Source organism: Martes martes (assembly GCF_963455335.1).
Source record: "Martes martes genome assembly, chromosome: 7".
In the NCBI taxonomy this organism is placed as follows: Eukaryota; Metazoa; Chordata; class Mammalia; order Carnivora; family Mustelidae; genus Martes; species Martes martes.
Window position 1 is genome coordinate 26,978,335 of NC_137894.1, and position 26,230 is coordinate 27,004,564.

Here is a 26,230-nt window from a genome sequence, read left to right on the forward strand (position 1 = left end):
ACGGTTAGTGAGCCCAGAAGGGACTCTTAGCTCTAGTCACCATAAACTGTGAGCCGGGCTGGTAGGGAGACCACTCTCTGCCTGAGCACCCTGAAAAGGACTAGAAGGTTCAGGCTGTTTAATATCCTAAGGGAGATATGAAATGGCTTGCACCCACAACAGGGCAACAGGGTGGTGTGGCCCCAAAAGGACACTGGGGCAGCACCCAACCATTACCTGGGAGCTGTGGAAGAGAGCTGCATGCACAAGCCCACAGCTGCTTGCAACTGCAAAGGTGCAAAGGACACAGACACTCATGGTTCCCTGGAACTCTCCCGGGGAGAGTTGCAGCGGTGTGAATAGCGCGGTCTATGGAGACTGGTACACACAGATGTGGAAACTGTTTGACCTGGAGGTTTTATCGGAAGAAAGGAGACCGAAACCCTGCAGCTCTGGGCCAGAGACTCCTGCATGGCCATATTTTCTCTGACTCTCTAAAGAGGAGTGGAAAGCTGCCAGGGAACGGAAGCCACACAGACAGCCCATCCCCTTGACAAGGGGTGGGGCAACTCCACCCAGGCAAAGACACAGAGCAGCTGAGCAGCAGGCCCCTCCCCCAAAAGATAGACTGGAAGAACAGGTGAATGACAAGCTTATTTCCCACTGGACTGTAAAACTCCAGCGCCAGGAGAAAATAATATACTGAGCTTCAAGTATTCCCTCATGACTCACTTGTACTTGAGGCTAGAATTTTACATTTCTTTTTAGTTTTTCTCCCCTTCAATTTTTTTACCCTCTTCCGGTTTCACATAGATTATTTCCCAACTTATGTTTTTAAGTACTTTTTAACTCCCCCACCACATCTATGTTTTATAGATTTACTCCCCATACAAGTCCACTCTATTTAATTTTATCTTGATATATATACAAATTCTGATTTCTTTGCAATTTTGGGATATAGCGTCTTCTAACACGGAGACCAAAAATTAATCAAGAACAGGCAGATCACTCTGCTTTGTCCCCCCAAGAGATTATAGTTTCCTCTCTCCTTTTTTTTGGATCATCTTGGCTATGCGGATCTGTGGTAGTTTCCGAACACTTTGAATTTTTTTCTAGGGTGCATTTTGTTTGGGTCATGTTTGATATTTTGGACCCTGTTCATTCACTCAACCATCCCCTCAACAGAATGACTGGGAGGAGGAACTCTCAACAAAGGAAAGAACCAGAGACAATGTCCTCTGCCACAGAGCTAATGGATATGGATATAAGCAAGATGTCAGAGACAGAATTCAGGATAGTAATTATAAAGCTAACAGCTAGGCTTGAAAAAAGCATACATGACAATACAGACTTTCTAAGGGCAGAAATGAGATTTAATCAAGGCAAACTTAAAAATGCTATGAATGGGAGTTGAGGGAAATTGGAAGGGGAGGTGAACCATGAGAGACTATGGACTCTGAAAAACAACCTGAGGGTTTTGAAGGGGCGGGGGGTGGGACGTTGGAAGAACCAGGTGGTGGGTATTAGGGAGGGCACGGATTGCATGGAACACTGGGTGTGGTGAAAAAACAACGAATACTGTTACGCTGAAAAGAAATAAAAAGTTTTTTAAAAATGCTATGAATGAGATGTAGTCTAAGCCAGATGCTCTAATGGATAGGGTAAGTAGGGCAGAAGAGAGAATAAGGGATCTAGAAGACAGACTGATGGAAAGGAAGGAAATTGAAGAAAAGAGAGAAAAACAACTCATAGCACCTGAAGAGAAACTTAAGAGAATTTAATGATACATTGAAAAGAACCAATATCAAGGTCATTGGGATCCAAGAGGGGGTGGAGAGGGCTAGGCCTATTTGAGCTAATTATGTCTGAGAACGTCCCTACTCTGGGGAAGAAAACAAGGGTTCACATCCAAGAGGCAGAAAGGACTCCTCCCAAGATCAATAAAAATAGATCAACACCCTGATATATGTTAGTGAAGCTTGCAAATCTTAGAGCCAGGCAAACTATCCTGAGAGCAGCTAGGGGGAAGAGATTTCTTACATATGGAGGGAGGACATCAGAATAACATCAGACCTAGCCACAAAAACCCGGCAGGCCAGAAAGTACTGGCAACATATACACAGGGTATTAAATGAGAAGAAATAGCAGCCAAGGATACTTTATCCAACAAGGGTATCATTTAGAATGGAAGGAGAGATAAAGAGTTTCCCCAACAGAAAGAAACTGGAAGAATATAGGACCACCAAGACAGCCCCACAAGAAATATTAAGGGCAATACTATAAGCAGAGACAACAAAAGTAATATAGACCAGAAAGTGTCAGAGACAATCTACAAAACAGGTACTTTACAGGCAATACAATAGCACTACATAAATATTCAATAGTTAGTCTAAATGAAAATGGACTGAATGCTCCAATAATAGTAATTTTAAAAAACCCCGGATATCAGATTGGATAAAAAGCAGGACCCATCAATATGTGTCTATGAGAGACACATTTGAACCTAAAGACACCTCTAGATTGAAAGTGAGAGGATGCAGAACAATTGGACCTCAAAAGAAAGCTGGGATAACAACCCTCCTATCAGACAAATAAGATTTCAAACCAAAGACTGTAGTAAGAGAGTAGAGGGCCACCATATCCTACTTAAAGGGTCTATCCAACAAGAAGATCTAATTATTGTAAATATCTATGCCCCCAACGTGGGAGCAGCCAATTATATAAACCAATTAATAACGAAGGAAAAGAAACATATTGATAATAATATATTAATACTAAGGGACTTCAACACCTCACTCACAGCAATGGACAGATCATTCAAGCAGGTCAATAAAGAAAGAACTTTGAATGAGACATTGGACCAGATGGGACTTCACAGACATATATAGAACATTCCATCCTAAAACAACAGAATATACATTCTTCTAAAGTACACAGGGAAATTTCTCCAGAACAAACCACATACTGGGTCACAAATCAGGTGATTTGCCAAAAGGCAAAAGACTCAGATTATTCCCTGCATATTTTCACACCACAGTGCTTTGAAACTGGAACTCAATCACAAGAAGAAATTTAGAAGGAACACAAACACCTGAAGCCTAAAAACCAGCCTACTAAAGAACAAATAGGTCAACCAGAACTTAAAGAAGAACTTAAACAATTCATTGAAACTAATGAGAATGAAAACTCATTGGTTCAAAACCTATGAGATACTGCAAAAGTGGTCCTAAGAGGGAAGTACCTAGCCGTCCAAGGCTCTTTCAAAAAGTTAGAAAAATCCCAAACGCACAGCTAACCTCATACCTAAAGGACCTAGAGAAAGAACAGCAAATAAAGCCTAAATCAAGTAGGAGAAGAGAAGTAATGATTAGAGCAGAAATCAATATAACAGAAGCCAGAAAAACAGAAAAGATCAACAAAACTAGAAGCTGGTTCTTTGAAAGCATTAATAAGATTGATAAACCTGTGGCCAGACTAATCCAAAAGAAAAGAGAAAGGACCCAAATTAATAAAATCATGAATGAGAGGGGAGAGATCACGACCAACACCAAGGATACAAAAACAATGTTAGGAACATATTATGAGTAACTATGTGACAACAAATTAAGCAATCTGGAAGAAATGGATGCATTCCTGGACACTTATAAACTACCAAGACTGAAACAGGAAGAAAAATCTGAACAGACCAATAACCAGCAAGAAATTGAAGCAGTAATATAAAAAGTCCAAAAAAACCCAAGTGTCCAGGGCCAGATGGCTTCCCAGGGGAATTCCACCAAACATTTACAGAAGAAATTAATACCTATTCGTCTGAAGCTGTCTCAAAAAACAGAAATGGAAGGAAAACTCCCAAACTTGTTCTATGAGGCCAGCATTACTGTGATTCCAAAACCAGGCAAAGACCCCATCAAAAAGGAGAATTACAGACCAATGTCCCTGATGAACATGGATGCCAACATACTCACCAAGATACTCGCCAAGATACTAGCTTAATTTGTTGGCATACACTTACTGATAAAAAAATTTCTAACAATTGTTTCTGTATCCTTGGTGTTGGTCGTGATCTCTCCCATCTCATCCATGATTTTATTAATTCGGGTCCTTTCTCTTTTCTTTTGGATAAGTCTGGCCAGAGGCTTATCAATCTTATAACACTCTCAACAAAAACCAACAGTACATTAAAAGGATTATTCCCGTGCTCGCTTCGGCAGCACATATAATAAAAGGATTATTCCCCACAGCCAAGTGGAATTTATTCCTTGGCTGTAAGGGTGGTTTGACATTCGGGTATCAATCAATGTGATACATCACATTAATAAAAGAAAGGGCAAGAGCCATATGATTCAATTGATCAGAGAAAGCATTTGACAAAATACAACATGCTTTCTTGAATAAAACTCTCCACAGTGTAGGGATAGAAGGAACTTACCTCAATATCTTAAATGCCATCTATGAAAAGCCTACAGCGAATATCATTCTCAATGGAGAAAAACTGAGACCTTTTCCTCTAAGGTCAGGAACACGACAGGGATGTCTCACATGAGACATCACATAAACAGACACTTCTCCAAAGAAGACATACAAAAGGCCAACAGACACATGAAAAAATGCTCCACATCACTTGGCATCAGGGAAATACAAATCAAAACCACAACGAGATACCACTTTACACCACTCAGAATGGCAAAAATTAACAAGGCAGGAAACAACAAATGTTGCGAGGATGTGGAGAAAGGGGAACCCTCTTACACTGTTGGTGGGAATGCAAGCTGGTACAGCTACTCTGGAGAACACTATGCATCTTCCTCAAAAAGTTAAAAATAGAGCTATTCTTGGGGTACCTGGGTGGCTCAGTGGGTTAAGCGCCTCTGCCTTTAGCTCAGATCATCATCTCAGGGTCCTGGGATTGAGCCCTGCATCGGGCTCTCTGCTCAGCAGGGAGAGTGATTCCTCCTCTCTCTCTGCCTGCCTCTATGCCTACTTGTGATCTCTCTGTCAAATAAATAAATAAAGTCTTAAAAAAAAAATAGAGCTACCCTCGACCCAGCAATTGCAATATTAGGTATTTACCCCAAAGATACAGATGTAGTGCAAAGGAGGAGCACGTGTACCCCAATGTCCACAACAGCCCAACTGTGGAAGGAGGCAAGATGTTCTTCAACAGATGAATAGATAAAGAAGATGTGGCTCATATACACAATGTAATATTACTCCGCCATCAAAAGGATGAACAGCTACCATTTACATTGACATGGCTGGAACTAGAGGGTATTATGCTAAATGAAATTAGTCAGAGAATGACAATTATCATATAGTTTCACTCATAAGGGGAACATAAAGACTAATGCAGAGGACAATAGAGGCTGGGGGGAAGCTAAATGGGAAGAAATAAGAATAAAATACCATTTGAGACTCTTGACACTAGGAAACAAACTCAGTGTTGCAGAAAGAAAGGCCAGTGGGGGGATGTGGTAACTTGGTGATGGGCAGTTAGGAGGCCACGTAATGTGATCAGCACTGGGTGTTAACACTGAACTGATGAGTCATCGAACATTATATCAAAAGCCAAATAAAATAAAATAAAATAAAATACCTTGGGTATTTGAATTTAAACAAAAAGAAAAAGATTAAAGAAAAAGAACTAATAAATGAATTCAGTAACATTTCAGGAGACAGAATTAATGTAAAGAAAACTATTGAGTTTTATAGAGAAAAAATTTAAGAAAACAATCCCATTTAAAATTGCGCCAAAAATAATAAAATACTTAGGAATAAAACTAACCAATGAGGCAAAAGACCTGTATTCTAAAAACCATAAAATACTGATGAAAGGACCTGAAGATGACACAAAGAAATAGAAACATACCCTGCTCATGGATTGGAAGAACACTATGTTGTTTTTTTAAAAATTTCATTTATTTATTTGTTAGAGAGAGAGAGAGAAAACACAAGCAGGGGGATGGCAGGCAGAAGGAGAAGCAGGCTCACTGAGAAGTAAGGAGCCCGATGCAGGACTCGATCCCACGACCCAGCTATCATGACCTGAGCCAAAGGCAGGCGCTTAGCTGACTGAGCCACCAGGCATTCCCGGAAGAATATTGCTAAAATGTCCATATCACCCAAAGCAGTCTACTGAGTCAATGCAATCCCTATCAAAATACCAAGAGTGTTTTTCATAGAACTAGAATACTAAACTTTGTACAGAACCACACAATTCCCCAATAGCCAAAGTAACCTTGAGGGAACAACAAAACTGGAGGTATCACAATCCCAGATTTCAAACTATAGTACAAAGTTAACAGTAATCAAAACAGTATGATACTGACACAAAGATTAACAGAATAGAACTGAGAGACCAGAAATAAATCAAAACTCACATACTCAATTAATCTATGACAAACGAGGCAAGAATATACAATGGGGAAAAGACATGAAATTAGAAAGCCTGGGTAGCTACATGCAAAATAATGAAACTGGACCACTATCACAAAGATAAACCAAAAAATGGATTAAAAATCTAATGGAAGACCTGAAACTACAAAACTCCTAAAAATAAAACAGAAACAAAACCAAAAACAAAACATAGGCGGTATCTCCTAGACATCAGCCCTAGCAATATTTCTCTAGATAGGTCTCCTAAGGCAAAGGAAACAAAATAAAAAATAAACTACGTGGATTATATCAAAATAAAAAACTTTTGCACAGAGAATGAAACCACCAACAAAATAAAAGGGAAACCTACAGAATAGAATAAGATACATGCAAATGATATATCCAATCAATAAGGGATTAATATCCAAAATATATAAAGAGCTTATACAACCCAATACAAAACACCCCCAAAGAGTCGGATAAAAAAATGGGCAGAGGTCCCAAATAGACAATTCTCCAAAGAAGAAATGCAGGTGCCAGACACATGAAAAGATGCTGAGCATTACTAACTTTCAAGGAAGTTAATCAAAGGAAATGTAGGAAGGCAATGTAAATCAAGGAAATGTAAATCAAAACCACAATGAGCTATAATCTTACTATGCAGAAGAGCTATGCAGAGGGGCTAGTATCAAAAAGATAAGAAGTAAATGGGCAGAATGCCTAGTATCAAAACGACAAATAATAAAAGGTTTTGCTGAGGATATGGAATAAAGGGAACCCTTCTGCATAGCTGGTGGGAGTGTAAATTGATGGGAGAAAACAGTATGGAATATTTCCTTAGAAAGTTAAAGTAGAAATACCAATGACACAGTAATTTCAGTTCTGGGTATTTACCTGAAGAAAATGAGAACATTAATTTGAGAAAATATACGCACCTCTATTTTTGTTGCAGCATTATTTACAATAGCCAAGATGTGGAAGTAATCTAAGTCATCTAAGTGACTGTCAATAGATAAATGGATAAAAAAGATGTGGTATATAAATAGAGAATGAACTATTATTCTGTAATAAAGGATAATGAAGTCTCACTATTCATGATAACAATGATGGACCTAGAGGGTCTTATGCTAAATGAAGTAAGTCAAGAGAGAAAGACAAATATCATATGATTTCACTTATAAGTGGAATCTAAAAAACGAAACAAACAAAAAACAGAAATAGACTCATAAATATAGAGAACTAACCAGTGGTTGCCGAGGGGGGGTGGATAGGTGAAACAGGTGGAAGGGATTTAGAGGTACAAACTTCCAGTGATAAAATAAGTTATAGGGATGAAGACTACAGCATAGGGTATATAGTAAAAAATATTGTAATAACTTTGTATGGTGACAGATGGTAACTATGTTTATTGGTGGTGAGCATTCTCTAATGAATACAATATCAAGTCACTAGCTGTAGCCTAAAACTAATATAATATTGTATCAACTATACTTCATTTTAAAAAAATCAAAAGAAAGTAAAAAAGACTAAATGAAGAACCAGGTAAACCCTAATTTGTGGTTTGCCTGCTTCAAAAATCTTGGCAATTCAAAATTATGTTTTTGTTTACATTTATTTGCTTACTGACATTTTCACATGTTGGTAAACACGTTTAAAAATTTTTGTTAATGGTTTTCATTAGCTCCTATGAGGCAAATAATTACCTACCCAAACTCATTCTTTAAAATATCACTTTGCATACTGTTGGCTTTCTGTGAAACTGAATTTTGGTGCAAAAAAAAATTTAAATATTACCAAACAACAGTGACTTTATTTTTCTAATTTAAAATGAATTAAATAACATAGTGTGTTCTTAGTTTCAGAGGTAGAATTTAGTGATTCAAGAGTTGCATATAACACCCAATGCTTATTACATCAAGTGCCCTCCTTAATGCCCATCACTCAGTTACACCATCCCTCCAACCACCTCCTCTCCAGTAACCCTATTTGTTTCCTACAGTTGAAGAGCCTCTTATGGTTTGTTTCCCTCTATTATTTCCTCTTATTTTATTTTTCATTCCTTTATGCTCACCTGAAAAACCGGTTAACTTTTAAGATACTTCTACAAACAATAAATTCTATATGAGTCCAAAATTTAATATACAGGCATTAAATATGAATCAGTATTAAGAAGAGTTCAGCCAAAAATAGTAAAAAGCTATTAACATATCAAAATACTCTTCTGAGAGCCACACTACTTTCAAATATAACTAAAATCATTTAGTTAAATGATCTAATAGTTCTGGGATCTCAAGTAGGATTCTAATACATAAACATCTATCTCAGTGTTTTCTAAAGTGTGATCTATGACAGATTTCAGAATCACCTGGAATGTTAGTTTAACATACAGATACCTCAAACTGAACCTACTAAAAATTAGACTCCCTGAGTTAGGTGCCCCAGAAACAGTGTTTTAAAAGTTTCTCCAGGTGGCTTCTTATGCATAATAAAATTTTAGAAATAATTACTTTCAAGACCACAAATATAAATTCTTCTAAGTTGTCTTGACTCTAGTCAACCTTTCCTGACTCTCAGATAAAGTTGTTCCATCCTTTAGGTTCTCTAAATCATTACACTTTATTTTTAGCACTTACCACACTGAATCACAATTTACCTGTCAACAATATAGTTTTCCACACTAGACTGTGAGTTCTTCATAGGAAGTAATCATGCTTTTTGTTTTTGTATCTTGAGCCCAACAACATCTGATGAAGAGCAAGAGCTCAATGAATCTGGTTAAATGAATAGATGAATACATGAAACATCCCAGTTCTAAAAAGAACATGTGACTTTCGCTTGTCCTCAGGATGGAAAACCCAACCCCAAATGGTATAAAATTAGCATCATATTAATCTGCCCAATAATCAGTTAAAATTTGGGGGGGGGGCAGTGAGGAAAACAGAATGTTTAAAAATTCTAGATACACCTTTAAAACTTCAGCTTTCTTAAGTTCTTCAGTCTCAAAAAGGAAAAAAAAAAAAAAAAGAAAAGCCCCATGGAATCGATAAACTATAATTAATAAGTAAGTTTAGTAAGAATGCTGGATATAAGAGCACTTTACGAAACCCAACAGTGTTCTTGTACACCAGCAATAAAACAAAAAAGGTATCATTCACAGCAAAAAGTATGAACAGATAACAAAATAAACAAATACTTACAATTTTTATAAAAACAATTTCCAAATCTAGTAAAATGGAAAATTAGAATTAATGTAGATATTCTCGTAGTAAAAATGTCAAATCTCCCCAAGCTAAATATGTAAATTCAATGCAATCCCAAAAAATTCCAGCTGGATTTTTAAGAAGAATTTACTGCCTCTAAAAAGTCATGGAAGAATAAGAGTTCAGGGGCGCCTGGGTGGCTCAGTGGGTTAAGCTGCTGCCTTCGGCTCAGGTCATGATCTCAGGGCCCTGGGATCAAGCCCCACATCGGGCTCTTTGCTCATCGGGGAGCCTGGTTCTCTCTCTCTCTGCCTGCCTCTCGGCCTACTTGTGATTTTTCTCCATCAAATAAATAAATAAAATCTTAAAAAAAAAAAAGAGTTCACAAATAAAGTCAATTTTTTGGTTCTAATACATTGAAATTACTTAAATACATGTGTAGATTATATTATATATGACATATACTACATATAAATACAGTATATAAATTTTTTCCCTTTTTTTAACTTAAATTTTGATAGTTAACATATAGTGCAATATTAGTTTCTGGATTAGAATTCAGTGATTCATTACCTAAAAGAAACACCCAGTGCTCATCAAAAGAAGTGCCCTCTTTAATACCCATCACCCATCTAGCTCAATCCTACTTGCCTCCCTCCATTAAAACTTCATTGTTCTCTGTCATTAAGAGTCTCTTAAAGGTGTTATATACAACTAATGAGTTGTTGAACACTGCATCAAAATGTAATGATGTACTGTATGCTGGGTAACTGAACATTAAAAAAAGGTCTTTAATGGCTTGATTTCCTCTCTCCTTTTTTTTCTTTTCCCTCATCCCAATCGCTCATCTTTTTTCTTTCTTTAAGTTCCACATATGAATGAGATCTTATGGCATTTGTCTTTCTCTGATTTATTTCACTTAGCATAATACACTCTAGCTCTATGCATGTTATTGCAAATGGTAGACTACTTTTCCTTTCAGTGGTTAAATAATATCCCATTGTGTGTAGGTGTGTGTGTGCATGCGTCCCACATCTTTTAAAATTTTTAAATATTCAATTAACATACAGTGCATTATTAATTTCAAATGTAGAATTTAGTGATTCATCAGTTGTGTATAATACCCAGGTTCATTACATTACATGCCCTCCTTAATGCTCACCACTACATCCCTCCACTCACTTCACCTCCAGCACCCTGCAATTTACTTCCTATAGTTAGGAGTCTCTTATGGTTTGTTTCCCTCTATGATTTTGTCTTATTTTATTTTTAACTCCCTTTCTCTATGATACTTTGTTTTGTATCATAAATTCCACATTTATGAGTGAAATCATATAATTGTCTTTATCTGATTGACTTATTTCTCTTAGCATAACACTCTCCAATTCTAGCCACGTCACTGCGAAGGGCAAGATTTCACTTTCTGATGGCTAGGTAGTATCGTGTGTGTGTGTGTGTGTGTGTGTGTGTGTGTGTGTGTTTGCTATAAACAGTGGAGGGCAGGTGCCTCTTCAGATCACTAAGTTTGTATCCTTTGGGTAAATACCCAGTGGTGGAGTTGCTGGGTCCTAGGGTGGCTCTATTTTTAACTTTTTGAGGAACGTCCATACCGTTTTCCAGCGTGGCTGTACCAGCTTGCATTCCCATAGGCAGTGTAAGAGGGTTCCCTGTTCTCTGCAGCCTCGCCAACATTTGCTGTTTCCTGACTTGTTCATTTTAGCCATTCGGACTATGTGAGTTGGTATCTCACTGTGGTTTTGATTTGTATTTCCCTGATGCCAAATGATGTGGAGCACTTTTTCATGTGGCTGTTTGCCATGTGTATGTCTTCCTTGGAGAATGTCTGTTCATGAATTCTTTTTTTTTTTTTTTTTTCATGCCTTCTTCTCATTTCTTGACTGGATTATTTGTTTTTTGGGTGATGAGTTTGAAAAATTCTTTAAAGATATTAGATACCAGCCCGTTATCTGATAGAACATTTGCAAATGTCTTCTCCCATTTTGTAGACTGTCTTTGGTTTGGTCAATTTGTCCTTTGCTATGCAAAGCTTTTCTCTTGATAAAGTCCCAAAAGTTCATTTTTGCTTTTGTTTCTCTTGCCTTTGAAGATGTGTCTAGCAAAAAACTGCTGTGGCCAAGGTCAAAAGCTGCCTGTGTTCTCCTCTAGGATTTTGATAGATTCCTATCTCACATTTAGGTCTTTCACCCATTTTGAGTTAATTTTTGTGAAGGTGTAAGACAGTGGTTCACTTTCATTCTTCTACACATGGCTCTCCAGTTTTCCCAGTACCATTTGCTGAAGAGATTGTCCTTTTCTCATCAGATATTCTTTCCTGCTTTGTGGAAGATTAGCCAGCCTCACTGTGGAGGGTCCATTTCTGGGTTATCTATTCTGTTCCACTTATCTATATGTCTGTTTTTGTGCCAGTACTATTCTATCTTGGTGATTACATCTTTGTAATTTTGCTCAAGGTCCAGAATTGTGATGCCACCAGCTTTGGTTTGCTTTTACAACTTTCCTCTGGCTACTCAGGGTGTTTTCTCAGTCCATACAAATTTTAGGATTGTCTGTTTCACTTCTGTGGAAAATATTGATGATATTTCCATAAGGATTGCATTTAATGTGCAGATCACTCTGGGTAGCACAGACATTTCAACAATGTTTGTTGTTCCAATACATGAACATAGAAAGTTTTTCCATTTCTTTGTGTCTTCCTCTATTTCTTTCATAAGTGTACTAATAGTTTTCAGAGTACAGATCCTTTACCCCTTTAGTTAGGTTTATTCCTATGTATCTTATGGTTTTTGGTGCAAGTATAAATAGGAACAATTCCTTGATTTCATTTTCTGTTGCTTCATTGTTGGTGTACAGAAATGCAACTGATTTCTGTGTATTGATTTTACATCCTGCCACATGACTGAAATTCTGTATGAGAGCTAGCAATTTTCAGGTGGAGCCTTTGGATTTTCAACATAGAGTGTCATGTCATCTGTGAAGTGTGAGACTTTGACATCTTTTTTGCTGATTTGGATGCCTCTTATTTCTTTTTGTTGTCTGATGCTGAGGCTACGACTTCTAGTACTATATTGAGCAACAGTGGTGAGAGTGGACATGCTTGTCGTGTTCCTGACCTTGGGGGGAAAGCTCTCAGTTTTTCCCCCTTGAGGATATTCACTGTGGGCTATTTGTAGATGGCTTTTATGATACTGAGGTGCATTCTCTCTATCCCTACACTGCACAGTTTTTATCAAGAACAGATGCTATATTGTCAAATGCTTTTTCTGCATCAAGAGGATCATATGGTTTTTGTCCTTTCTTTTATTTGTGTGATGTATGTACATTGCTTGATTTGTAGATGTTGAACCAGCACAGGAATAAATCCCACTTGGTCATAGTGAAAAATCCTTTTACTGTATTGTTGGATCCTAACAGCTAGTATCTTGATGAGAATTTTTGTATCCATCTTCAACAGAGATTTGGTCTGTAATTCTTTTTGGTGGGGTCTTTGGTTTTGGGACCAAGGTAATGCTGGGGTACCTGGATGGCTCAGTTGGTTAAGCATCTGTCTTTGACTGAGGGTATGACCCCAAAGTCCCGGGACTGAGTCCCGAAATCAAGCCCCACATCAGGCTCCCTGCTCAGTGGGGAGTCTGCTTCTCCCTCTCCCTCTGCTCCACCCCCTACTCATGCTCTCTCTCACTCACTCTCTCAAATAAATAAATAAAATCTTAAAAAAAAAAAAAAGGTAATGCTGGCCTTATAGACTGAGTCTGGAAGTTTCCCTTCCATTTCTGCTTTTTCAAACAGCTTCAGAATAATAGGTTTTAATCCTTCTTTAAATGATGGGTAGAATTCCACTGGGAGGCCCCTTGGACCTGGACTCCTTTGTTGGGAGATTTTTTATTACTGCTTCAATTTCCTTGCTGGTTATGCATCTGTTCAGGTTTTCTATTTCTTCCTGTTTCAGTTTTGGTAGTTTATGTTTCTAGGAATGCATCCATTTCTTCCAGATTGCCTAATTTGTTGCAATACAGTTGCTCACAATGTTCTCTTCTACTTTTTTTGTTGTTGTTGTTTTTGTTTGTATTATCAGTATTGGTTCTGATCTCTTTATGATTTATTTGGGTCCTTTCTCTTTTCTTTTTGATAAGTATGGCTAGGGGTTTATCAATTTTGTTAATTCCTTCAAAGAACCAGCTCCTTGTTTTGTTGATTTATTGGTTTTTTTGTTTGTTTGTCTCTCGTTGATTTCTGTTCTAATCTATATTATTTTTCTTCTCCTGCTGGATTTAGGTTTCATTTGCTGGTCTTTCTCTAGTTCCTTCAGGTATAAAATTAGGTTTTGCATTTGAGACTTTTCTTGTTTCTTGAGAAAGGCTTGCATTGCTATATACTTCCCTCTTAAGACAACCTTTGCTGCCTCCCAAAGGTTCTGAACTGTCGTGTTTTCATTTTCATTTGCTTCCATGAATTTTTAAATTCTTTAATTTCCTGGTTGACCTGTTTATTCCTTAGTAGGATGCTCTTTATCCTCCATGTAGTTGTGTTTCTTCCAAATTTTTCCTTGTGATTCAGTTCAAGTTTCAAAGCAAGTTTCAAAGCTGGTTTGAAAATATGCAGGCAATAATCCCAATATTTTGGTACCAGCTGAGACCTGATTTGTGATCCTGTATGTTAATTATTCTGGAGAATGTCCCATATGCACTCAAGAAGAATGTATATTCTGTTGCTTTAGGATGAAATGTTCTGAATAGATCTAAGAAGTCCACCTAGTCCAGTGTATCATTCAAAGCCCTTTTTTTCTTGTTGATCTCTGCTTAGATGATCTGTCCTTTGCTATGAGTGGAGTGTTAACGTCCCCTACTATTAGTGTATTATTTTCAATGAGTTTCTCTAGTTTTGTTATTTGGTTTGTATAATTGGCTGCTCCCAATTTAGCAATATAAATATTTATAACTGTTAGATTTTCTTATTAGATAAACCCTTTAATTATGATACAGTATCCCTCTTCATCTCTTATTACAGTCTTTGGTTTAAAATCTAACTTGATATAAGGACTGCTACTCCAACTTTCCTTTGATGCACATTAGTATGACAAATGGTTCTCTATCCCCTCACTTTTTTTTTTTTTTTTAAGATTTTATTTATTTGACAGAGAGAGAGAGAGTGAAAGAGGGAACACAAGCAGGGGGAGGGAGAAGGGAGAAGCAGGCTTCCTGCAGAGCAGGGAGCCCAATGTGGGGCTTGATCCTAGGACCCTGGGATCATGACCTTAGCTAAAGGCAGACACTTTACAACTGAGCCACCCACATGCCTCCCTCCCCCTTCAATCTGGGGGTGTCACTAGGTCTAAAATGAATCTCTTGTAGACAGCATATTAGGGTTCATTTTTAATCCACTCTGTTACCCTGTGCCTTTTGATTGGAGCATTTAGCCTATTTACATTCAGAGTAATTACTGAAAGATATGAATTTAGTGCCATTGTTATCACCTGTAATGTCAATGTTTCAGTGTAAGGTCTTTGTTCCTTTCTGGTCTTTGTTACTTTTGGGCTCTCTCTATGCTTATAGGACCCCTTTTAATATTTCTTGCAGGGCTGGTTTAGTGATCACAAATTCTTTTTGTTTCTGTTTGTTTTGGCAGCTTTTTATCTCTCCTTCTATTCTGAATGACAGCCTTGCTGGATCAAGTATGCTTGGCTGCATTATTTTTCTCATTTAGCATGTTGAATATATCATGCCGGTCCTTTCTGGCCTGTCAGGTCTCAACGGCCAGGTCTGTGTGGCCAGGTCTGCTGCCAACCTTATGTTTCTACCCTTTGAGGTTAAGAACCTCTTGTTCCGAGTTGCTTTCAAGATTTTCTCTTTATTTCTGAAATTTCTAAGTTTCACTATTTTATGTCAAGGTTATTGATTTTGAGGGTGATTTTCTGTGCTTCCTGGACTTGAAAGCCTATTTCCTTCCCCAGATTAGGGAATTTCTCTGCTTTAATTTGTTCAAATAAACCTCTGCCTCCCCACCTTCCTTTGGGACCCCAATAATTCTAATATTGTTTTGCTTTATATTATTACTGATCTCTCGAATCCTCCCCTTGTGATTCAGTAGTTGTTTATCTCTCTCAGTTTCCTTATTCTCCATCATTTTGTCTTCTGTATCACTGACTCCCTCTTCTGCCTGATTTATCCTAGCAGTCAGAGCCTCCATTTTTTAATTGCATTTCAGTAATACCCTTTTTGATTTTGACATTATATTTTAGTTCTTTTATTCCTCCAGTAAGGGATTCTCTACTGTCTTCCATGCTTTTTTCAAACTCAGGCAGCATCTTTATATTCGTTGTTTTGAATTCTAGTTCTGACATCTTACTTATCTCCATATTGATTAAATAACTGGAGTGAGTACTGCCTTTTGTCCTCTTTTTTGGAATGAGTTCTTCTACCTTGTCATTATGTCCAGAGAACTAAAGATGAAAGAGAGGAAAGATACAAAAACAGCAACAATGAAACAAGAAAAATACACACTATACAAGTCAGTAGAAAACAGAAACCAAAGAAAAGGAAAGAAAGAAAAATAAGAATAAATCAAACAGAAAGGTGAACAGAAGAATAAACTATATCGTGGGTGTATTTTGTTTGTTAGAAGAAACTAGATCCCAAAATGGGAAAGAAAAACTTATATACACACAAAAATGTGGTTGAATATAATGAAAGGAAGCCAAAAATGAAAAAAAATATTTATAAACCTTAAGTGAAAAAATGAAAATTAAAAAAGACACAAGTAAAGAATTGATATGATAAGAAAACAGCTGAAAAGGATAATAAAATATAAAACTGAAGGACTAAAGAATGAGAGTAGAAAAACATACACTAATCAGAAGGGAACAGAAACCAAAAAGAAAAGAAAAGGAAAAAAAAATGGGAATAAAATCAGGTAAGAAGTTGAACAGAATATTAAACTAGATCCTGGGTGTATTTTGGTCTGTTAGAAGAAACTAGATCCTAAAATAGGTAAGATAAACTTACGTATATACATAAAAATTTAGTTGAATACAACGAAAGGAAGCAAAAAATAAAAAATACATATATAAACCGTAAGTGTAAAAATAAAAATTAAAAATGACTTAAGGAAAGCATTGATAAAATAAGAAAATAGCTGAAAAGGCAAATAAAATATAAAACTGAAAGACTAAGGAATAATAAGAATAAACCACAAATGCTACATAAACTGGAGTTTTATAGTTCTGTATTAACAGTAAACTTGCTATTTACCAGAAGTTCCTGCTAGTCTTCTGGGTGAGGGGCCTGTTGCAGATTCCCTGGTGTCTTCGCCTGGGTGGAATCGTACCGCCCTTGCCAGGGGACCAGGCTCAGTGTATACAGATCCAGACTGCACTATGTAGTGCTATTTTGCACCTTGAAGGCATTTTGCACTGATGTGGGGGATGAAAATGGTAGTGCCCCAATCTCTAGACCCAGAGCTGAAAGTTCATGCCTCCTACTTGTCAGTGAGCCCTCAAAGAAGAGGAGTCAATCACTCATGTCTCCCTGGCTTCTGTCCAAACTATGTGTTCACCCAGCCTGTGATGAACATTTTTATCTCAGGCACATGACCCTGATTCAAGCTTCCAAACTTATGGACTCTTGTGACATGCACCTATACCACACCTCCTGGGGGAGGGAGGAGGGTCTCCTTGTGGTTCTGCCTCTTGCTGGGCCCCTACTCAGAAAGTGGTGGCAAGACCATGCAGCGGTTTGCAGTTTATGCCAACACCAAGCAGAAAGCCAGCACCTGAACTCACTGTTTGTAACCGGCTTCTTTGCTTGAAAGCCTGGGATCTCTGCTGCACTCAGGCACTCCCTTTCTTTTTGTGACCCTAGGGATCCTGAGACCATGCTGTCTCACCTGGGATTCCACCCTGTTCTGCCTCCTGAGCACCTTTTAGGCAGACTTCTAAAAGTTCCAATTTTGTACTCTGCTGCTTGTAAGACATTTTGGTACCTGGCTTATGGAGAGTCCCTCCCCACGTGGTTTATCTTGGGATATTTCACCTCAGATTCATGTCTCCACACCTCCTACCTTACAAAAAGTGGTTATTTTTCTATTTGTAGAATTGTGGCAATTCTTTTCTCAGATCTCTGGTTGCAGGTTTTCAGAATGATCCTACAACCATCTAGATGCTTTTAAGGGACCAAGAGCACCTGAGGGAAACTAAGATCTCCTACTCCCTTGCCATCTTACCTCTGTCGCTTACCATATCTTCTTTATTGGACATTTGGGCTCTCTCCATAATGACTATTGTTGATAATGCTGCTAAGCCAATTTTGATAAAGTATAAAGGAGGTGATGGGGAAACTTGCCTTCTTGTGTTGCAATACATTATTATAAAGCCAGATAAACAAAAACATTCTGTTCCTCAGCAACTCAGACTGAAGGGAGAGAACACAGTGTTCAGAAATACCTATATATATGAAAATTTGATATATAATAATAGTAGAATCACAGAACAATGTGCATAGATGGGTTATTTACTAGATGCTTCTGGGAAAACTGGCTCATGGTATTGGAGAAAGGTAAGTTAGACCCTTTAATCTCAGTTCATATGTAAAAGTGGACCTGCTGGTCACTAAAGACCTAAACATAAGCTATAAAAAAGCAAACAAGGAAAATACAAGGGAATGTTTTTGTAGAAAAAAATATCAAGACCTAAATGTTTACCATATCATGAAAAAATTTACAGGTCTGAGTACAACAAAATAGTGAAAAATATCACAGATTTTGTTTGAAGTATCTCATGAGAAATGTTAATAGTAAGGTGACTAGATAACTGCAATGTCTACACCTAGGAATTAATATCTAGACATACAACGAACTCTGAAGGATGGGGTTGGGAAGGAAATAATGAAACCCAAAAGAAAACAGGCAGAGGGTATCAATGGGAACTTCACAGAAGGGGCAAGACTGAAGGAACTGAGGAGCCACAAGTACTTATCCTGAACACTCAGACAAATGCAAATTAAAACAAAAGCAGCCCAAATCAGAGAGGTGGATCTTACCAAGTAGGGAGTAGACTGTAGGCCAAGTCCATAATGGGCATGGCACTAGGTAGAGGGGGCAAAAGCAGCTCAGGGACTGTCCACAGGGAAGTGATAATTTAAATGTGGTACTGCAAAATGCAGAAACCTATACAGCAGTTAGGGGTAACAGAAGAGATGTTCACAGAGTTGACAGAGGCAGATTTAAAACAGAGATAAATAACAGAACAAAGTCTGCACATGGAATAATACCAGTACATAATTTTAAAACAGAAAGCACCGACCAACAGAGTGTATTTTATAAGAATGTAACTTGTGTGAGAACACAGGTATCAAATACATTACAACAGGCACCTAGAACTGGGCTAGCCAAGAAAGGGAATGGGGAGCAAAAATCAGAAATAGAACAGATGACATAAACCAAACTAAAAGTTCCTGCATGGACTAATAATAGCCACACTCTGCCATAAAGGTCTGATATAAAAATTAAAAAGGAAAGGATAGAAAAAATAAGCCAGAAAATCATTAGGATGCTAAATCAACTTTAAATACTTTGTCTATTTAGCAAGGTTCGAGTTCAGTGATCACGGTCTGGTTACATATCCCAGCTTCTGGGGTTAGTTTCACAGCTACATGATCACAGAAATACCAATGTCACTAGGACTTTGTTTCCTTACCTACAAAAGAAGGAGTAGGATTAGATAATCTAATCTCTGAGGTTGCTTCCAATTCTTTCTAGAGTCTACCTATTCATAGTTCTTCACTAAAACTCAAACATTGCAATTTAAAATTCAATTGTACCAATCTTTTTTTCCTTTTATTTGGTTACTAACTTTAGCAAACTCAACCCTCCTCCAATAAAAAACAAACTGAAATATTTAGGACTAGTAAAGTTCTCAGAACTATAAAAAAAAAACCAGAATTTCACTCTAAATCACTTCAACATTAATTTTGTAGTGCCACTTCTTAGACACTACAGATCTACTAATGGTTTAAAAAGATTTATGAGGATGGCAGAGCTTTTCATATCTTAAATCACACAGAACTGATTCTCAAAGCGTGCTTGTACTACCACAAGAAAATGATGCATCTGAGAATACACAGTACCTTTCCAGCTGACAGAAGGCCCCAGTTTTCTGTTTTGATCTTGTTCTTCTAATGGTGTCCTGTCTACCTGAATCCCAGAGTCTTCTCGACTTAAGGGATGTTGACCATCTTCATCTTCGCTGTCTTCAGACCAATTCTGATTAAAAAGGGAATGTATCTTAGTCTTAAGAATGTATGGTGACTGGAGCTATTTAGATGAAAAGATTAAGAAAATTTCAGAAAAAAAACAAAAACTACACCTAATGACACTTCTTTCTAAATGTGTTGAAAATTACTATGATAGCCTGGAATTATTTTTGGTGGCAAAACCTCCAAGGTTAAACAATACTCCTTCAAGGATACTTCCTTTTCATTCCATTCAGCTTCCTAGTACTATTGATTCAGTGCAAAATCTTAATAAATCTTTGATAATAAAATACTCTAATTTAGTGAAGAGTGTTTTTGCTTTAGTTAAGTTGCTCTAGGGTGGAAGGAGCCACAAAAATAATGTATCCCTTGGCATATATTTATATTTTCAATAACAAAACTATTGCCACTTACTGGTGTGTCTACATTTGGACCAAGATCAATTTCTTCACCTTCCATCAAGTATTTTCCCCAGTCAAAATCATCTTTCTTTTCTAAAATGTAACAGAAAAATTTCATCAGCATTATCACAAATATGTGGGGGAAAAGACCCCCAAACTATAGGAAAAAAGTCTAACAAAATTCAAAATAAAATGCACTCAGGAGATGACAAAGTTCAAAAATACTGAAACACTCAATAAATTGATATTCTAATACATTTTAAAATTTAACTTTATCTTCAAAGTGATTTTTCTCTTTACATAATCAAAACTAGTTTAAAGTCAGAACTTAAAATTTTAAATTATTTGTAATATGCAATCTGTGATACAATTTGCAATATAAATTATGTTTGCAATACAAATTTGTACAATTTGCAATACAAATTTGTAATACAATTTGCAAATGTATCCAAAGCAAGAGAAATTTTTACAAGTTTTTATAAAATGTCTGATAAGTAATAAAAACAATTTCACTTTTGTTATGTATTAAACATTTGGCAACATACCCACTTCTTTATCTCTTGGTGTTTCCACATAATTGCTGTTTGAAGGAGAATCAGATAGACACAGAAGAAGTGACAGTATGGAATAATGTGCATCTGTCTTTAAAACAAAAAATGAAGATATGAATCACTGAGGTTGGTGAGAGCTTTCAAAAGTAGTTTAAGAAAAGATAACCCCTTGTCAATTATGTCCCCAATATTTCTTCTAGTTTGAGAAAATGTGAATTGTATCTAAATAAATCCTGATCTCTAAACCTTTTTTAGAGTTCAAATGTGTACACATAAAAAATGTCAAAAATGCATTACCTGGGCTAGGCAAGATGGCAGAGGAGTGGGGGACTCCATTTCAACCAGTCCCCTGAATAGCTAGATTATCTACCAAGCCACTCTGAACATCCATGAAATTAACCTGAGATGTAAGATTATGTGTCTCAATCTCTACGAGGGCAGAGGATCATCAGTCAAGAGGTATGAAGGACAGAATTGTGACTGCATGGACAGATGTCAGAGGATAAACAGAAAGGGGAGGGAGCTACTAGAAGCTAGCCACAGGAAAGCAATACCCCAGTGTAAAAGCGTCCTGTGCCTGGGGACCAGTGACAGCTTCCAGAGTAGTGGCGGTGGCATGGGAAGGGCTTGGTAACAGCACCTAAACAGAATCTAGGAGCTTAAGGGGAAAATGTCAGACCTGGGCAGCTGCAGGTGTGGACCTGTGTCTGCAGACCCAAGGGGCCCACCACCACCGCTTCTGTGACTGCCTGTGCCCAAGAGGACCCAGCGCAGACCTGGGGGCTAGCTGCTGCCACCTGCCCAGACTGGGATCGATCATGGTTTTGGAGGCACAAGGGGCAGAGACAACTGGGGGCCTGGGTCAACCACTGAGAGGATCGTTGGGGACGTGTACCACCTATGGAAGGCTGCAGTTTTCAGCGGTGCTTACAGAGGGGGAAACTGTGTATTCCAGAGGATTCAGAGAAGAGCAGACTGTGGCTTCTCTCCTCTGGGGCAGAGGTCTGGATGCAGACATTTTCCTTTGCTCTGACCCCTTGAAAAGGTACAAAAAGCTGCCAGAGAACAAAAGCCATCAGAGAACAAAAGCCCAAAACACCAGTTTCCACGGAGCCCAAACCCTTGATAGGTGGCAGGGCAAATCCTCCCAAGCAGGGTTGCCTGAAAAATAATGTGGCAGGCCCCTCCCCCAGAAGACAAGCTGGAAGAACAAGAGGAAGCCAACCTGAGGGTCCTCCAAAACTGTAAAACCCCTACACCAGGGGAAAATAGTATATTGAGCACCTGGTCTTGCCTCATAGCCTGTGTATTTCTTAGATACAATTTTTTTTTCATTCTTTCTCATGATTCTTCTGTTTTTTTTTTTCTTTTTACCTACTTATCGTTCCAACTAGATGTTTAATACAACTTATTTCATAGTAATTTTTAACTTGTACTTTTTCACACCCATACTTTTTTTTCTTTTTCTTTTTTTATATATAGGGATATAAGCTTCCATGTAGTCCTTTTTTCCCTATTCAGTACTACCTTTTTTAATCTCCCTGTAACTCTGGGAAGTAGTGCTCTCTAACAAAGAGAACAAAAATACACCCAGGAAGAACTGAAACACCCTACCTCAACTGAGAGATTATAGCACCCTTCACCTCACCATCCCCCCCCCCCTTTTTTGAACTTTATAAATCTTATTCTTGGGTTTCATTTTGGCTGGGTTTTTTTGATAGGCTTCTGATTGCTCCGCATTTTCCCAGGGTGCACCTTGCCTGGATTGTAGTTGATATTTTCAACTCCATATATCCCCTCAACCACCACTCAACAGAATAACAAAAAAAAGAAAAGAAAGGAAAAGAAAAGAAACAGACATAATGGCCTCTCCTGCAGACCTAATGGATACGGATATAAGCAAGATGTTTGAAATAGCCTTCATGGTAACAATTATGAAGATGATAGTCAGCACTGAGAAAACCACTGATGGCAACACAGAATCTCTAAGGGCAGAAATGACAGCTAATCAGGCCAAACTTAAAAATGCTATGAATGAGAAAGAGTCTATCATAGATACTCTAATTGCTAGGGTAAATGAGGCAGAAGAACAAATTAGTGATCTAGAAGATAAACTGATAGAAAGGAAGGAACAGGAGGAGGTCTGGAACAAACAGCTTAAAATCCAAGAGAACAGACTTAGAGAAATCAATGACGCCATTAAACATTCCAATGTCACAATTTTGGGGATCCCTGGGTGGGTGGGGGGGGGAATAAAGAAAGAGAGAGGACTAGAAGATATATTGGAGCAAATCATAGCTGAGAACTTCCCTAATGTGGGGTAGGAAAGAAGCATTTGTGTCCAAGAAGCAGAGAGGACACCTCCTAAGATTGGGAAGAACAGACCAATGCCCCCGCATGTAATACCAAAACTCACAAATCTTAGAACCAAGGAAGCCACCCTAAGCGCAGTTAGGGGGAAGAGATTCCTTATGTGCAGAGGAAGGAACATCAGAATAATGTCAGACCTGTCCACAGACACATGGCAAGCCAGAAAGGGTTCTGTATATGGGCCAGTACTCTAGAAATACAGAACACTGATGAAAGAAATTGAGGAAGACACAAAATATGGAAAAATATTCCATGCTCATGGACTGGAAGAATAAACTTTGTGAAAATATCTATCATCCCCAAAGGAATTTATACTTCCAATGCCATCCCTATTAAAATACCATCGGCATTTTTCAAAGAGCTGGAACAAACAATCCTATTTTTATGAAACCAAAAAAGATGCCAAATCACCAAGGGAAGGATGAAAAAGAAAACCACACCTGGGGGTATCACATTGCCTGACTTCAAAATATATTACAAAGCTGTGATCACAAAGACAGCATGGTACTGGCACAAAAACAGACACATAGACCAAGGGAACAGAACAGAGCCTCCAGATATGGACCCTCCACTCTATGGTCAACTAATCTTTGATAAATCAGGATAAAATATCCAATGGAAAAAAGACAGTTTCTTCAGTAAATGGTACTGGGAAAATTGGACAACTACACATAGAAGAATAAAATTGGACCATTGCCTCACAACATACACAAAGATAAACTCTAAATAGATGAAAGACTTCAATGTGAGACAGGACTCTATCAAAATCCTAGAGAACACTGGCAGTTAGCTCTTTGACATCGGCCACAGTAACTTCTTCCAAGACACATCTCCAAAGGCAAGGGAAACAAAAGCAAAAATGAACTGCTGGGACTTCACCAAGATAAAAAGCTTCTGCCCAGCAAAGGAAACATTCAACAAAACTAAGAGGCAGCCCACGGAAGGGGAGAAGATATTTGCAAATCACATTACACATAAAGGGCTCATATCCAAGATCTATAACGAACTTTTCAAATTCACACTCAAAAATAAATAACCCGGTCAAAAAAGGGCAGAAGACATGAACAGACACTTCTCCAAAAAAAGACATATGAATGGCTACACAGACACATGAAGAAATGTTCAACATCATTAGCCATCAGGCAAATACAAATCAAAACCACAATGAGATACCACCTTACACCAGTTAGAATGGCAAAAACTAACAAAACAGGAAACAAATTGTTGGCGAGGATGTGGAGAAAGGGGAACCCTCTTACACTGATGGTGGGAATGCAAGCTGGTACAGCCACTCTGGAAAACAGTATGGATGTTCCCCAAAATGTTACGAATAGAGTTACCCTATGACCCACTAGTTGAACTAATAGGTACTTACCCCAAAGATACAGATGCAGTGAAAAGAAGGGGCACCTGCACCCCAATGTTCATACCAGCAATGTCCACAATAGCCAAACTATGGAAGGAGCCGAGATGCCCTTCAACAGATGAATGGATAAAGAAGATGTGGTACATATAACAACAGAATACTACTTACCCATCAGAAATGATGAATATCTATCATTTGCATCGACATGGATGGAACTGGAGAGGATTATGTTAAGTGAAGTGAGTCAAGCTGAGAAAGACAATTACCATATGGTTTCACTCTTACATGGAACATAAGCAATAGCACAGAGGGCCATAGGGGAAGGGAGGAAAATCCAAAAGGGGAGAAATCAGAGAGGGAGATGAACCATGAGAGACTATGATCCCAAGAAACAATCTACGGTTTTCAGAGGGGAGCAGGGTTGGGGGAGGTGGTAACAGGGTGATGGGTATTAAGGAGGGCATGTGCTGTGATGAGCACTGCGTGTTATACTTAACTAATGAATCAATGAACACTACATCAAAAACTAATTATGTACTACACAGAGGTTAACTGAACATTAAAAAAAAAAAAAGTTGGATGCCTAATCGACTGAGCCACCCAGGTGACCTGCCATTTTTAAAAAATTAATATTATGGTGTCATAGGGTTTAAATTAGTAAATCCTAAAGTCTAAAGTCTACCCAAGGAGCTACATAAAATAAATCAAGAAAAGATCTAAAAAAGATTTACCTTCTCTTTAAAGTGGTCCTTGCAGGAATAATACACAGAAGTGTATTTCTAATCTTTAGGGCATGGGTTCAGAGCTCTATGCAGCTCTCTTTTCCAGAAGTATTTTTATAGCCTTTCCCTAAATTGATAGACAGTTTCAAAAATTATCTAAAACTCTCTTCCTTATGAAGAAGGAAGCTCTCTTCTTTACCACTTCCCACAGTAAAGACAAAGGGAAACCCTAACGATTATTGAATACCTCACAGTATTTATTGTGAGGATGAGTATCATATACACAATAACACAATAACATATACACAATAAAGGGTTTACTCAGGATGCCTGAGTTGCCCGAACTCTGAACATCTCAAAGGTCTTTAGGACTGGCCCTTGACTAGCTCCTGAGAGATAACCTCTGAGCTCTTGAAATATCCTCCTGAGAAGAGTGTTGCTGTATGCCGGAGGCTTTGGGCCATGCAGTATCAGTTTGACTAGTTAGCTTATGCTAACAATGTGACTTACATGAACGCATTTTCTTATGCCTGAGGTCCTTGGTTTGACCTCTGGGGGGCTGGAGACTGAAAAGCTATGGTCAGCCACATGTGCACTGCACATCCATGTGAATGACCCCCAACCAAGATGCTAGACACCAAGGCTCAGATGAACTTCCTTGGTTTGCACACTTTGCACATGTTGTCATATGTTATCACTGGGAGAATTAAGTGCATCCTCATGCAACTCTATGGGGAAGGCATACCTGGAAGCTTATACCTGGTTTCTTCTGAACTTTATTCTATGTATCTTGTCCCTTTGATTATTTTTAAATCCATATCCTTTTACTACAAAAAACCTAACAGTGAGGATAGCAGCATTTTTAAAGTTCTGTGAATCCTTCTACTGAATCATCACGTCTAAGGGTGATCTTAGAGACCCAAAACTGAACATGAATGTGCTTAGGATAGTACATGGCATTTGGTTAGCATTACGTAAGTAGTTATTATTATCAAGTGCTGCAAAGC

At 38.0% G+C, this 26,230-nt stretch overlaps 1 protein-coding gene across 2 annotated transcripts in view; it reads right to left on the reverse strand.

The window, feature by feature from the left end:
- The window catches only part of TUBGCP5 (tubulin gamma complex component 5), a 78,745-nt gene that overhangs the window by 49,411 nt on the left and 3,104 nt on the right, over positions 1–26,230 (reverse strand). For both annotated transcript variants that reach the window (XM_080809542.1, XM_080809541.1), the window contains exons 4-6: positions 20,760–20,856; positions 20,228–20,307; positions 19,688–19,823 (exon numbers count right to left, since the gene is read on the reverse strand). In XM_080809542.1, the coding sequence (XP_080665668.1) occupies positions 19,688–19,823; positions 20,228–20,307; positions 20,760–20,856 (313 nt within the window). The remainder of the gene's footprint in view (positions 1–19,687; positions 19,824–20,227; positions 20,308–20,759; positions 20,857–26,230) is intronic.